The 15,264-nt window shown below is 37.0% G+C and overlaps 1 protein-coding gene across 2 annotated transcripts in view; it reads left to right on the top strand.

The window, feature by feature from the left end:
- LOC132118035 (DNA (cytosine-5)-methyltransferase 3B-like) overlaps positions 1 to 15,264 on the top strand; it is a 66,914-nt gene that overhangs the window by 21,100 nt on the left and 30,550 nt on the right. For both annotated transcript variants that reach the window (XR_009425876.1, XM_059527509.1), the window contains 5 exons: positions 5,423 to 5,573; positions 6,859 to 6,947; positions 10,898 to 11,041; positions 11,913 to 12,032; positions 13,394 to 13,552. Coding sequence is in view for 1 of the 2 variants with exons in the window: in XM_059527509.1 (XP_059383492.1) it covers positions 5,423 to 5,573; positions 6,859 to 6,947; positions 10,898 to 11,041; positions 11,913 to 12,032; positions 13,394 to 13,552 (663 nt within the window). In the remaining variant the exon portion in view is untranslated. The remainder of the gene's footprint in view (positions 1 to 5,422; positions 5,574 to 6,858; positions 6,948 to 10,897; positions 11,042 to 11,912; positions 12,033 to 13,393; positions 13,553 to 15,264) is intronic.

The raw sequence follows: 15,264 nt of genomic DNA, 5'->3' as shown, positions 1-15,264 counted from the left end.
TCAGTTGGACATGGTTGTGTACAAGAGATAAAAACTATATAAATACTGTTCGTTTTCTTACACAAACCGCTCGTTTCGTGTCTTATGTCATCAATGTGTACTTACGATGGGGAATTGTTTAATTTGGACTCCTCTGTGCATACTCTTTGAGGTGGTGACAATAGACCTCCATTATATGAGTCACAGACAAGAACAGTTTGACCTAAAAATATCAATATGGGAAATACTGCGGAAACAAAGAAACCTACATCTTGGATGCCCTTGAGGTAAGCTAAAACTTATCAAAAAATTTTTCACAGCTACTGTTTATATGAGATTTCGTGCCACAATGCAGCTGTGCGAACTAGGGCTGTCAAAATGGCTGAAAAACTAAATTCAAATTTGCAATTAAATATTATCCAAATTCGAATTATATTCTAATTTAAAATATACATAATTTTAGTTAGGGTGAAGAAAAGCTTTTGGGTTCTCTTCTGAGGCCACAAGAGGGCGCATTGGGCAAAATATTACTAATGCACGTTTATTCAAAGCATAAGAAAATATGACTGTGAAAAAAAGTGCATAATATTTAAAATAATGTTTATAAACCAATTATAATTAAGTAGCTTAAAGAAATATAAACAAAACAGCACCACGTGTGCATGCATAGTTTAATTCAAAGGGGCGAAGGCCAATAACACAGAGTACATTTTCATTTTAACATGAGATGCAGTAGGATGGGGAAAACCCACCATAAAGTCTGAAATGTTTTTGAAAAAAACTGAACCCACCTTAATTTTACATGGCTTTCTAAACATGCGGCTCTATTGTGTGAGACGTGAGTGCAAGGGTAATAGAAGACGTCCCTCTCTAGAAAATGCGTGAAATATGCGTTTTGTGTAAATGGCTTGGTTTCAGTTTTGACGTAAACAAGATCTTCTCCACATTCTCTTTTTCCGTGATATTTTGATTGAACATCACAGCACAGCTGCATCTAGTTGCTTCAACTGTATAGGTTAACAAAAACATTCTAATGCAAATGACACTTTTATATTGTCATCGCATCTCGTGCGCCACTGATAAAGGCCAAAGTATAATTTGACCATCCGTATCCGCGCACCGTCCGCATTATGTAATTTTCGTCATCAAGAGGGCTCGCGGACAGCCACGCATCCCTCCACGCGGTCTCAAAAAGTGCCTGCATGCTGACAAGGTGAATGATGACAGAAGTGGTACTGCTTGTCGAGCTCGTCTGCCTTATCAAAGCTGTGCGGATGAGGCTGTGCGAGACGGAACAGAACGCGGAATGTGAAGTATACCTGAGGCGGGCCTTAAAGCTGCCTCCTTTACGAATGTGGAATTTATTTATTTTTTGACAGCCCTAGCGCTAACATGGTAGCTCAATATAATAATACATATCCGATCATTCAATCGCTTGAATGTCCAAACCATAAAACAAATACAACTGACAAAGTTTAGTGAAGACGCAAGGCCATCACTGTGTTGAACCGGCGTTCTGGACGGGGCAGAGTCATGTGGCTACACACGCGGTAGTATGCTTTTAAGGGGGAAGTGTTACCAGGATTAAAAAAAACGAAATTACTGACATGGGAAAATTACGTCGGTTAGAGGTTCTGAATTTCGGTTTCGATTACTTTTCGATTAATCGTCCAGCCCTACCCTGTCCCAGATGGCACCCTAAACCCTTACGGTCTTCCTCTGAGTCCGCACTTTCGTGATGTAAAGCCGATGAAGTCTGCGGCAGAACTCGCTCTGGTGCGGGCTCGGAAGAAGTTCTCACGAGCACCCTTCTCAACGCTAAAATGATGAATGGGACACCCTATGGTCTCGTGGACTTAACGGACACGTGCACACGGTGGCCATTGAAAGTCCGTAAGACCGCAAGTGCACATGAAGTGTTCCATTTAGGACAGGGCCATTCTGGGGACACCAGAGACTTATATTACATATTGTAAAAAGAGGTATAATATGTCTCTTTTAAAATATCTTAATTTGTGCTTTGAAAAAGACTTTTTAACCAAAGTCTTATGGGTTTGAAATGGCATGAGGGTGAGTAATTGATGGTATAATTTTCATTTTTGCCTGAACTAGGCTATCCATTCAAGACTTTAAATCTACTTTGATGAGCTGTTGTTAAATTACTACAAACACACATCTGAGACTGCACAGGCACATTGAGCATTGGTTTGTAGAAGTTTGAGTTGAAAATATGCATGAAGAACATTTGTATGCACAAACAATTTTTTATTTAGAACTTATAAAATCTAACCACTTACACATTCAGCATGGTTGGTGTGGTTGGTGGGAGTAAGTGTGTGTGTGTGTGTGTGTGTGTGTGTGCTGTGTGTGCATATTGGCAAGACCTCTGATCCTCTGCAGCACAGCTGTGGCATGAAAGATGTCTAGCATTCCAGTAGATGGTTCCAGAAATGCGACAGCAGCCTGTATTGTTCCCACATTCATGAACGCACAATCTTTAGCCTGTGTGCTTTACTCTGTGCCTGTACTTATAGAAAACAGTGTTATCTTTAGTTCCTTATCATTTTCAATTTTCATATGTATGTCCACATACAGAAACAATAATTCTCTTGTTTAAATGTTCAAATGAAGACCGGGTTATAAAGCTGTAAAGTGTCATATCATACAAATATTTTTTCCCTGTAGGATAATTATGTACATTTCGAAATTTAAAATAAGTTAATGGGTTGTTAATAATGAGATTTGAATCTTAAAATAAAGTTTGACCAAAAATTTATTTTTTCAGAGGCACCGAAAAATAAATAGGGATAAATTCAGTATCTTTAAAATTATTGAGATAAATTACAAAGGCTGCAAAATTATTTAATATTATTTAATGAAATTAATAAAGTAGTTATTTAAAAAACAGTTTTTTATTTCAGTGCATCCCTACTAAATATGGCAAATATAACATTTTAATACTATATCCAAAGTAAAATGTGAAGCAGGGAGAAACTAATTTTTGATTAATAGAAAAGGACACTGTGATCTGATTAATTAAAATTATTCAGGCTTATCATACAATCACACATGCTAGAAAAGTTAAAACACTTTTAAAACATACAGGTGCTTCTCAATAAATTAGAATGTCGTGGAAAAGTTCATTTATTTCAGTAATTCAACTCAAATTGGGAATAATAAATTCAGTGCACACAGACAGAAGTAGTTTAAGTGTTTGGTTCTTTTAATTGTGATGATTTTGGCTGACATTTAACAAAAACCCACCAATTCACTATCTTAACAAATTAGAATATGGTGACATGACATCAGCTAATCAACTCAAAAAACCTGTAAATTTCCTGAGCCTTCAAAATGGTCTCTCAGTTTGGTTCACTAGGCTACACAATCATGGGAAAGACTGCTGATCTGACAGTTGTCCAGAAGACAATCATTGACACCCTTCACAAGGAGGGTAAGCCACAAACATTCATTGCCAAAGAAGCTGGCTGTTCACAGAGTGCTGTATCCAAGCATGTTATCAGAAAGTTCAGTGGAAGTAAAAATTGTGGAAGAAAAAGATGCACAACCAACCGAGAGAACCGCAGCCTTATGATGATTGTCAAGCAAAATCGATTCAAGAATTTGAGTGAACTTCACAAGAAATAGATTGAGGCTGGGGTCAAGGCATACAGATGTGTCAAGGAATGTGGCTACAGTTGTTGTATTCCTCTTGTTAAGCCACTGCTGAACCACAGACAACGTCAGATGCGTCTTACCTGATCTAAGGAGAAGAAGAACTGGACTCTTGCCCAGTGGTCCAAAGTCCCCTTTTCAGATAAGAGCAAGTTTTGTATTTCATTTGGAAACCAAGGTCCTAGAGTTTGGAGGAAGGGTGGAGAAGCTCATAGCCAAAGTTGCTTGAAGTCCAGTGTCAAGTTTCCACAGTCTGTGATGATTTGGGGTGCAATGTCATCTGCTGGTGTTGGTTCATTGTGTTTTTTGAAAACCAAAGTCACTGCACCCGCTTACCAAGAAATTTTGGAGCACTTTATGCCTCCTTCTGCTTACCAGCTTTTTGAAGATGCTGATTTCATTTTCCAGCAGGATTTGGCACCTGCCCACACTGCCAAAACCACCAAAAGTTGGTTAAAAGACAATAGTGTTGGTGTGCTTGACTGGCCAGCAAACTCACCAGACCTGAACCACATAGAGAATCTATCAGATGAGCTGAAGGCCACTGTCAAAGAAACTTGGGCTTCTTTACCACCTCAGCACTGCCACAACCTGATCACCTCCATGCCACGCTGAATTGAGGCAGTAATTCAAGCAAAAGGAGCCCCTACCAAGTATTGAGTACATGTACAGTAAATGAACATACTTTCCAGAAGTGAAACTTTACTTGATGAAAAATATGAAAAACAGGAATATTGTGAAATATTAATATTATTATTTAAATAACTGTTTTCTATTTGAATGTATTTTAAATGTAAATGTTAAGATATATTTTATTCCTGTGGCAAAGCTGAATTTTCAGAATCATTACTTTTCAGTGTCACATGATCCTTCAGAAATCTTTCTAATGTGCTGATTTGCTGCTCAAGAAACATTTCTTATTGTTAGCATTTTTGAAAACACTTGTGTTGCTTTGTATTTTTGTGGAAATCGTGCAACAGCATACCTCCAAAAGAGAAACATTAATGTATCCAAGAAGCATCAAAGCAGGCACTTAAAAAGTCATCAATCGCTCAGGGATGTCAACTTATCTGCAAGCAGCAGAGGCATGACCAAACACATACTGTAGATATATTCATTCTCAGAGCACAGTCATGTATTGGTTTTATATGTGTTGACACTTTGCTCTGTCAGTGGACTGATCTTCTCAAGGCCTCAAACAATCTTTTCTTCAAGTCACAACACAACCGCTTCTAGCACAACAAAAGAAACCTGATGAGAAACTAAACTGAAAGAATTAAAGGTACAGCAGCCAAGACTGGCAGGGTTTTTGTATTCTGCACATCGTCAAAACAAATCAGAGAAAGGAACATTCTGTTATTTTATTTCAGGATGTCCGCAGGTCTTTAAAGTCCACATGAAATCAAAATTGACTTTATTACTTGATGGAATAAAAAGTGTTTCTCTTCAGGTGTATATGTCTAGTTTTCCTCTAATAGGTACAAATATTTAGTGCAAAAGAAAGGGTCAAGGGGTCGAGTTTTGTCTGGTTAGCATGACCCAGACTCACCATTCATTGATAACCACAATCGGTGCTGTGTTAGAGGGACAGTGATGTTGTTGAGATGTTTGGGCCTGCTCACTATTAGTATCTTTTTTATGACCTGTACCCTCACAGACCCATTTAGGTGTGCCAGGTGACTTGGGATGGAGTTCTGTTGTTGTTTTGCTTGACTATATTGAAGATAGTGAGTTGTCCAAATGTTCTAAACAGAATGTCTCTTTTTTTCAGGCTGCTGTGAATGGTGACATGTCAGTAGGAGAGGGATTGTCAGAAAACGACAGCGGTCTGGAGATGACCAATGAGAACAGCCCGCTGACTGCGGCAGAGCCACCTTCACCTTTCTGCCCAAAACAGAATGGAGGCGCAGCCTCACCTGCAGGTACACAGACTCGATTTAATATATACATTTTCATTTTATCATAGATGTAATTCCTGTAAAATTTAAACCTGTTTTTACATGTGAATGTTAGGTATCCTGATCATTATTATTAAATATTGGATATAACTTTAGCAATTCTGTCACACTAGTCTTATTTTAACACAAATGTGGCCATACCTTGGAGTATGGATGAACCGATCCGATACTCAGTATTGGTATCAGCTCCGATATTGCAATTTTCTGCCAGATCGGGTATTGGTCAGACAAGACTGATCCAAATCCTATATTCTGCGTATACTATTTTGTGTTATTGTTAAGCCACATGAAATGCAAAAAAAAAAAAAACATTATAAAGCGCCATAAAGTTCTTGTGCACTATATTTCAAGTATTCTGAAGCTGTTCCATAGTTCAGTGTGAGGTACAGAATATTTAAGTCCTTAAATTCAAGTTGACTATATGACCATGTAAACTCTTCTCTCCACTGCGGCTGTCTGTCATCCTCCATTCAGCATTCAAACCGCGTGTCATGTTCGGTTACTACAGTTAAGACGATGAAACTCTCTCTAAGTATACACAGTAAGTGAAGTTAAAAGAAAAGGCTCAATAAACTATCGAACACATTTAATACACTACACATCAGTATCTCTTAACTTTGTGCTTTGAACTTCTCTATGTGAAGCACTGCACGCTTGAAGCACACTGACTCATTGCTTCAAGCATATCATTCAGTGCACAGGATGCGCATAAGCGCTTTGTGCAGCTCTGTATTGAGCCTTCATATTATAATACTTTTGCACAATGAAATATTATTATTATTATTATTCTTGACATTGATTTAAAAATATAACTGTGCTGTTATCGGATTGAATCTGTATCGGCCGATATTCAGAATTTTCGTTATCAGATTGGTTCAGAAAAAAATTATATCAGTGCATCCCGACTTTGAAGCAGTTTGTTATAATGTTTATCCTGGTGAAATACCTTAGGTTTTTTGCTTGTATTTTCAATGGAAGCCAACAGTGTTACAGACAGTGTCAAAAATTAGTTTTAATATAAAGTAATATTAATATTATGAATGGAATTTATTTTCTTTTTTTGGTCGCACACAGTTTCATAGATTTATGTCACATATTATATTACTACTACAAATACTAAATTCTGTTTTTTAGTTAAATATATGAAATGAAATGATCACTCTGGTGTTTGAATTTCAGAACCAGGTAGGCCTAGGATGACGTATTATTCAGAATGTCTGAAATTTCTTGTAACCTCTTATTCTTCAAGATGAGAGTGAAAACAGCATCAGAAGAAAGCGATCTCGTAAGCGCTCTGACACAGAGGAAGACAGCGCTTGGGATTCCTCCTACAGTGAGGTGAGAATTTATGTACTACTATATTTGATCTTATTGCACATTGACAGAACACATTCCAAAGTTCATTTTGCTGCTGTTTCCCAACACATGGCTGAAACAGGTCAAAACACAATTGCTTTACCCCAGAAAATATTATTATTTTTTAAACCAATGGCAGTATTGTTAAATAACTGAGGTGAAAGCACAACAAAATTATTGATGTAGTCATATATGAATCCATTCATTCACCACAATACACGTTCATAAACAAACATCATGAAACATGCAGGAAAACACATAGAAACCAGAGTTTGGTATCACTTCTTTTAATGGTCCTTTATGAGGTATTATCAGCATAATGAAATAAGACATGCAGAGGATCACATTCCTGCCAACCCAGCCCCACCCCCCCACCCCCCCCCCCCCCGCCTTGGAACAAACACTGCTATACACATGCGTACTAACTGCAAACTGAGTGCATGTGTATGCATGCCTCTGTGTGTATTGTTGTGATACAAATCTGTACCATCAACACATTTCACCCTTCCAAGGTGATAAGGGCTATTCATTCTCTACTGTAAAGACTCCTTACAATCAGATAAATCAGGATAAGCATAATTGACTATTTTATATCTGTTCTGTAGTGTTTATGCTTGTCACTTATGCCTGCGGTTTTACTCTGTATTGATGAAACTTGTACACCCAGTTCAAAGAGAAAAAAAACAAAACGTAGAGGATATGAGTCAGATTATGGGCATTTATACAGCTAACAGACTGAACAGGTGCTCTAATGTGCATAACAGTTTGCTTTTACCTTTTTAGGTAAAATTATTAAATATATGGAATTAGTTTGTAAAATATTGAGAAAGTTGAGTCGAGCTCCTAACTAGAGGTCGATATTTGTCATATTCCTAACTAGAGGTCGACCGATATATCGGGCCGATATTTGTCATTTGTTTAGAAGCACCGATTTAAAGTCAGGCACGTCGGCGGCTAGCCGACGTAATTAGCAATTAACTAAACAAGGAGGAAGGTGACCAAATAAGGAGACAGGAAGTGATAATATGATAAACACCGTGGGAACTGAGGACATCTAGTGGGAACCCAGGGAACACAACCCAGACACTGTGACAGAATCGACACGCTATATGTAAACTATTCTTTGTTGTCTTCTCCGGTCAAAATAATGGAGTTTTTTTAGAATTATTCATATTCATTTTCGAACAAGCAGAAGACATACCGGTTTCTCCGGTAGTGGGCGGAGCTAATGCGCAAATGGCAATTTCATTGGCTGGCGCTGATCTCTTACGTCCCTGTTTTGATTTCAGCAAATCATTTTGACCGAACGCAGACAACGTGATTAATATTCATGAACCCAGCAGCTCATCAATTCATAGTGCATTGTATATACATTAGTATGATTGTAGAATTAGTAGTAGTATTATCTTTTAATAATCATTAATATGATCTATTACTATTTTTTTTTACAGAAACCCTCAATGACCAAAAATATCTTAAGCATCACCACCAGTCTTAAGTTCAGTTAAAATGATAAATATGTATTCATTAGGCCTAAAAGTTAATTTTTACATAAAGGCATTGTGCTAGAAATATTACTATTATTTAGTAAAATGTATGTGATACTGCTACTACAGTTGAAAAAATTTATGAAATTTTATTTTTTAAAGAAATAAATCACAATATTTCTTCCGTGTTTTAATTTTAATAGCAAATCCCCTTTATTTACCAAAACTAAAATGTGTTTAAATTTCATAAATTAAAAGACAAATTAAATTTGGGTGAAACTTGTTTACTGTTTTTCATGATTATATAACTTGTAGAAAAACTTTAAACACAAGTGTAAATAAGCTAAAAAGTTATTTTTTTTAATTAGCATATTTTTGTGTTTTGCTTTGGTACCGAAATTGGTACCGAGAACCGTGGAATTTCACTGGAATCGGTACAGAATACTGAAATTTTGGTACCGTGACAACACTAGTGTTCACGGATAGTCGAACAATCGAATATTCGTTCTGCTCTAATTATTCGATAAATAAAAATTATATTCGAATTTCGCAAAAAAAAAAACGAAAAAAAACGTTCACAATAAAACCTAATTTGGTCACTTTCTGTGATTCTCCAAGGCATATTTGAAGATGTATGCAAGCAAAAAATAATTAATGAATGAATAAGGGGCCGTTCACATATCGCGCCTAAAAACGCGTGGAAACCGCTAGGCGCGCTGCTTTCTCCTTCTTTCCAAAGCGCTGGGGCAGAAGCGCTTCTGAGGCGTATGCCGTTGCTAAGCAACAATGACGCGCTCTCTCCATGAAGACGCGGAAATTTCAGCAAAGGAAAAATGGATTTGCAGCACAAAAAATCGCTTTCAGTAGCTCTGCTACTAAATTTATTTCAAAATGGCAATCCATATACAGCTATGATCAGCTGTTCCTTCATCCTGGCTGAGCTTTCAACGTTGTTACGGGAAAGGATGAAGCTGAATGTTTAGTTCTTGTCACATGACCTGCGGTGCGCTTGCGGCATTCAGAAAAGTTTAGATGTTTTTAACTCGGCATTATTGTTAACAGACTAAGGAGCCGACTTTCCCCCGATCATGTTTACATGCCCGTATTTCTTAACAAGAACATGTTAAACAATAGAAAAAAAGCAAAAAAGATTTACTGACAGTTTAAAAGTTTCAAAGTTAAGTGTAGGCTAAGTTCTACAATAGCCTAATTGCTATAGGCTGCTTTACGTTTTTTCTTTGTTCACTATTTTTATTTTTTGCTTTTTTTTTTTTTGCTTTTAATCTGTACTTTTGTTTGTTTGCACGCATTGTTAAAGGTTTTCAGCTACAAACACGATGTGTAATGTTCAAGCTTATTGTGTGTAAGCTTGTTCAAAATGACGGTTAAAATAAATGTTGCTGAAAAATAATGTCTTTCTCATTAAACTTGATTTAAATAAACGAATATTCGAATAAATAATATTTGAATATTTGAATATTCATTTTTTGTTAGCTCAAATATTCGAATGTGATATTTGCGGAAAACGCCCATCCCTAGGATGCACACTGGTGTCCTCGTGGGTCCAGGAAGGGTGCGTAGAGGGGCTCCCGTGCTGCCAGAGATCTGTGCTGCTGGACCCGTGGTCTGGACAAGAACAGCACCCGTTACACGGCCATCTGGCTAGGATGCCAGACCGTCTAGTCCCTTCAAGCGCCGTGGCCAGTGAGATGGATGCAGCCGCTGGAAGAAATCGCCACCCCGGACTGAAGAGAGGAACGCATGCAGAAAAATACATCAAATCACAATTATAACCAGGAGCTGCAGCAGAGTAGCACTTATTGGCTTATTAGTCATTCCTTTCTATTTTTTCCTCTATATTTTGAGATTATAAAATCACTATTGTAAAATATCAAATCATTAAGAAATCTGATTTTGACAGAATTTTATACTTTTTTTGTGTATGAAGGGAGAAAATTTTCCTACTAAATCACACATAAATCAATGAAGTTGATCAAATCTATATCCTAGAAAAATAATGGTACATTAAATTAGAGTGGAATGTATACATTTTCTGTATCTAAAAAGTAGATTTTGCACCTGTTACTGTTGTTAATAAATTTTGTATGCATCTTAACTCAAACTTAGTGCTTTACTGTCAAATCTATATAAACAATAAACAAAAGAAAAATAAACAAGAAATGAACATTAAATAGTATTAGTAACTGCACTTATTGATGCAATCCAATAGTAATTTTATGATTAAATTATGTTTATATTATATATATAAATATGCGTGTGTGTGTGTGTGTGTAATAAAAAGTATTAATTGACATGAATTATCAGTTATCATATCATATATCATAGTGGTGATAGTGGCCATTGAAAAAAACTTAAAAGTCAAACCACTAATTATTATTTGCTCTACATATGCATCAGCTAACTGTCGCAATATTATGGTTTCAGGAAAAGGCTGACGTTGGGTCTGGTAGTGAGAAGGGTCTGCGGCAAAGGCCTCGTCCAAGGACTATTTTTCAGGCAGGACTGACAGCTCACAGCAAACCCCGCAACAGAGAGAGGGGACATAGCAAACAGGATCTCGACAACCTGGTAATGCTCACATTCACACACACAAAGACTTTTTATTCTTTAAGTGAATTTCTGTCAGTCAGACTAACTGAATGCAAGGCCGACATACTGATCACCCTGTTTTGTTTATTTTTTAATTATGTATTTATTATGTATTTATTTATTTAATTTAATTTAGTTTTTGTTTTGTTTATGTTTGGGAGTGGTGTGTTTTGTTCTTCTTTTGTGTTTGATTTTTTTTGTTTTATTTTGTGTTTTTTGGGGTATTGTTTACATTTGCCCCATAGACTTTCAATGTAAATATTTAGCCGGGTTTCCATCCAAAGTTGCGAATTTAACCGAGCTAATTTAATCTAACAAGTCAATGAGAACAAAATCGTCACTTTCTGATAAACTGGCACTATACATCACTAAGAAAAGTTGGAGAAGCTACTGAATATAATAAATTTCCTATATAATAAATTACTTGCACCTCAGATTGAGCAGACGAAACACAATGAATGAGGTTATTGCTTTCGGAGGTGGATGCTGCTGTTTGGGAACACTGTCGTTTAACAGTTCTTGAAGGCAGTTATAGGCTACAGAAATGCTTTGATGACAGACTTGACCATAATAAAATTTTAGATGCCGTGGAACAAGATCGGTCCACTGCTTAGTCAGGATTTATCATCCCATTGCGCTTAGAGGAATTTATTTGCAAAATGCATTTCCATCTCTCATTATTTATTTTATTTATTTGAAATTCAGCGTTTCCATCACTCGATTCTAATGCGATACTACAAAATGTGCCTAAAAGCAGGGTGATAAAACCCAGCTATAAATATTTAGATTTTTGTTTTTTGTGGTTTATTTTGCTCAGCTTTATTAAACTTGTGATTGTGTGTGTTTGTAGGTTTCTATTGTTCCTGAGGGTCCCACACTAGAACTCATGGAACAGGACTCTAAAGACTCCGCACAGAGCAGCACCACATCCATCTCGACAACTGACACAGTCAGCCAACCTGAGTACAAGGTACCAGGACATCTCTCTCTCTCTCTCACACACACACACACACACACACACACACACACACACACACACACACACACACACACACACTTATCCACCTATCCTGTCATGTCCCGTTCCTTTTTATGTTCATGCACAAACAACACACGAGTATCTATATTTGTCCACCTGCCTTTGACATGTAACAGTAGACTCACAGAACTACTCTGTTTGAATGTAAAGATAACAGCCTTTGTTCTCATGGTATATCCTCTCCTTTGCGTTTCACTAAGCCAGGCAGCTGCGCATTTAGAGAGCATTTATGACCAAGACAAAGAGACCGTGAAGGTCTTGAAAGGGGGTTTTGTGGGTTGTAGCGTCTGGGTAAAACACTGTTGACCACAGACTCATAAATGCTCACAGACACTCACACAGGTGAGGAAACAACAGGGCTGTTGAAATGGTCCTGATTGATTGAGAGTCATGCTCAGACAAGCTCAGTGTCAGAGGTTTCACTTGTGTAGTGTCAGAGGTTTCACTTGTGTCTCAGTCCAGCTCTCTGAGTGCTACCGAGCATCTGATTGTCCTTTTTTGTGTTACAGGATCAAAGAAATATGTGAAGTGATCATGTTAATTGTCCATCTTATTTAAAGGGATAGTTCACTCATAAATTAACAGCTACGAGTTGTAACCTGTATGATTTTTCTTTCTCTGTTTAACTCAAAAGAAATTACTTAGCAGAATGTCCAGGCTGTAAAGGAACAAAAAGGACTCAAAAGCTCCATAAAACTAGTAATGAAGAAGCCATATTTTCAGATAGCTATGTGTAAGGAACAGACATCTCATATGCCATTGTTAAAGGTGCTGTATGTAAGTTTTTGACTCTACTAAAGTATAAAAATACCATAATATGTTTGCAGATATTTAAGAAATGCTAAGTTCACATACTTGTTTATCTGAAAAACAATGCTACAGTCAGTTATTCTCTTTTGAAAATGTGCTTTCCGGGCTGGAATGTCTGTCTCTGTTTTGGTTTCTGAAACCCGCCCACTGCCAGTTTACCAGTTTACCAGTTTACTGCCAGTTGACGAATAAAACAATGTATTTCATTTTATTCATCATCAAGTTAACTCGTTCCTGTTGGTGTCGCCAATCTGGCAACCTGCGTATGCATCAAGTCTGAGGAGGAGGGGCCAGGTAAAAAAACCTCCAATATTTTGAATTTGGACTGCAATACCTAGTTCAACCACTCGGTGTCAATCCTGCATACAGCACCTTTAACTGAAATTTGTAACTCCTTCCTGTTCAAATCTGGTACAGGTTTCAATGAACAGAAAATATGAAATCATGGTGAACTGTGTCTCATTCACATTTCTACTCCTCAGGATAATAAAGGCTTTGGTATTGGAGAGTTAGTCTGGGGCAAGATAAAGGGCTTTTCTTGGTGGCCAGGGATGGTGGTGACCTGGAGAGCAACAGGGAAGAGGCAGGCCTCCCACGGCATGCGCTGGCTACAGTGGTTTGGCGATGGGAAATTCTCAGAGGTAACAAACAAAATAAAGGGTTGTCAGAATACCAGAATACTGCAGTACTTGACACTAAATTATGTTTTAGTAACAAGGTTCGGGAGGAGCGCGTCAGATACACTGGTGGACCACAATCAAGTAATCAAAGCCATAGTATAAATACTGCTGACTTACCTCTATCCATTGACAGTTTATCAGAATCCCTTCTCCACCCCATCTCCTCACTTCGCGTTCACTTTACAAATAGACGGGGAGGGGGGGTACTCTAGATTCGGGCCATTCCAGAGCTCGGAGCCCTTCCCCGGACAGCACACCAAATACGCATACCTCAGCTAATCATATGTAAGTGTGAACTCGTGAATAGCAATTAGGGCTGTGCAAATAATCAAATGCGATGCATCAGTAAAGCCGGTTCTGATTAATAGTAAATCTCCACATTTGCTTTCAAATGGATCGGCATTTACTACACAGAGCTGTAGTTCACTGATGAGCTATGCAATATCAAATTCATAATTGCCGATGTATCGCCTGCAATAATGAACGCGATATTCAAAACACACTAAAGCACACTAGAGCTAAAACATGCTAGAGCATGCTAATCTTAGTAGCAATATGGTTACATGCCAACAGCATATTAATCATGTTAGAAACATGATTAACAACATGCAAAGCATTCTAAAAATATGTTAGTGGTATGTTAATCAAGCTAGAAACATGGCAGCAATATGTTAATCATGTTAGCAATGTGATAACGACATGTAGCAACATTTTATCAACACCCTAATAATGCTCACAATGTGCAAAAACACTAACAATATGTTAGTCATGATAGCAACATGCTAACATCATGATAATCATGTTAGAACCATTCTGGCGAAATGCTAGCAACATTTTAATTAAGCTAACAACATGCTAGTATCATGCTCATCATGTTAGAAACATGTTAAAACATCCAAATCATGTTGATAACATGCTATCTAGATTTAAATCTTTACAACGGTTTTAAACTTCAAGCTTTTATAATGACTTCAAATTTTCATGCTAGGGTTTCTCAAGCCAACCTAATGTGTGTTTTGACTTTTTTATATATATAGTTGAAGTTATTATTTGATCCTGAGGTACCTCTGACATCAGTAGTTTGAACCACAGCTCTGCTGTTACGTGAATTGTGAAACAAAAGTGCCTAAAATTTCCCTATGAAGCAGATTACTTTAATTAATTTACATTGCCTTCAAAATTGCTTGTTTTTATTATATATTCATTTTAATTACATTACATTACATTACATTTATGCATTTAGCAGACGCTTTTATACAAAGCGACTTACAGTGCATTCAGGCTATACATTTTTACCTATCATTAAACATGAAGTCATATTTTTTGTTGTTGTACATTGTATATATTGTGTGTATACTGTGTAAATTGTACATACAGTTAAACCAAAAATTATTTTTACCAGATTTTTTTTTACTAGTGGGTTCAGGACACTAGAGTTAATTTATGTAAGTGAGGATAGCTAAATAAAGTAAACTGTTGTAATACCCAAAAAAATTTCATATAGTGGACCCCAGACACTTTGACCTGACCATGTTTTGCTTAAGTGTTTTTTCTTTAATTGCCTTTTTGAACCAAAGACTGAACAGAATTAAGCACTGCTTGGTATTTGGTTAACCCCAGTTGGTTTTATCTAATTGTGTACTTAAATTTAACAGCTGACAGCTAATCAACCA

The sequence above is a fragment of the Carassius carassius genome, chromosome 37 (assembly GCF_963082965.1).
Source record: "Carassius carassius chromosome 37, fCarCar2.1, whole genome shotgun sequence".
Lineage (NCBI taxonomy): Eukaryota > Metazoa > Chordata > Actinopteri > Cypriniformes > Cyprinidae > Carassius > Carassius carassius.
The sequence above is the reverse complement of the archived record's forward strand: the minus strand, read 5'-3'. Positions and strand labels throughout refer to the sequence as shown.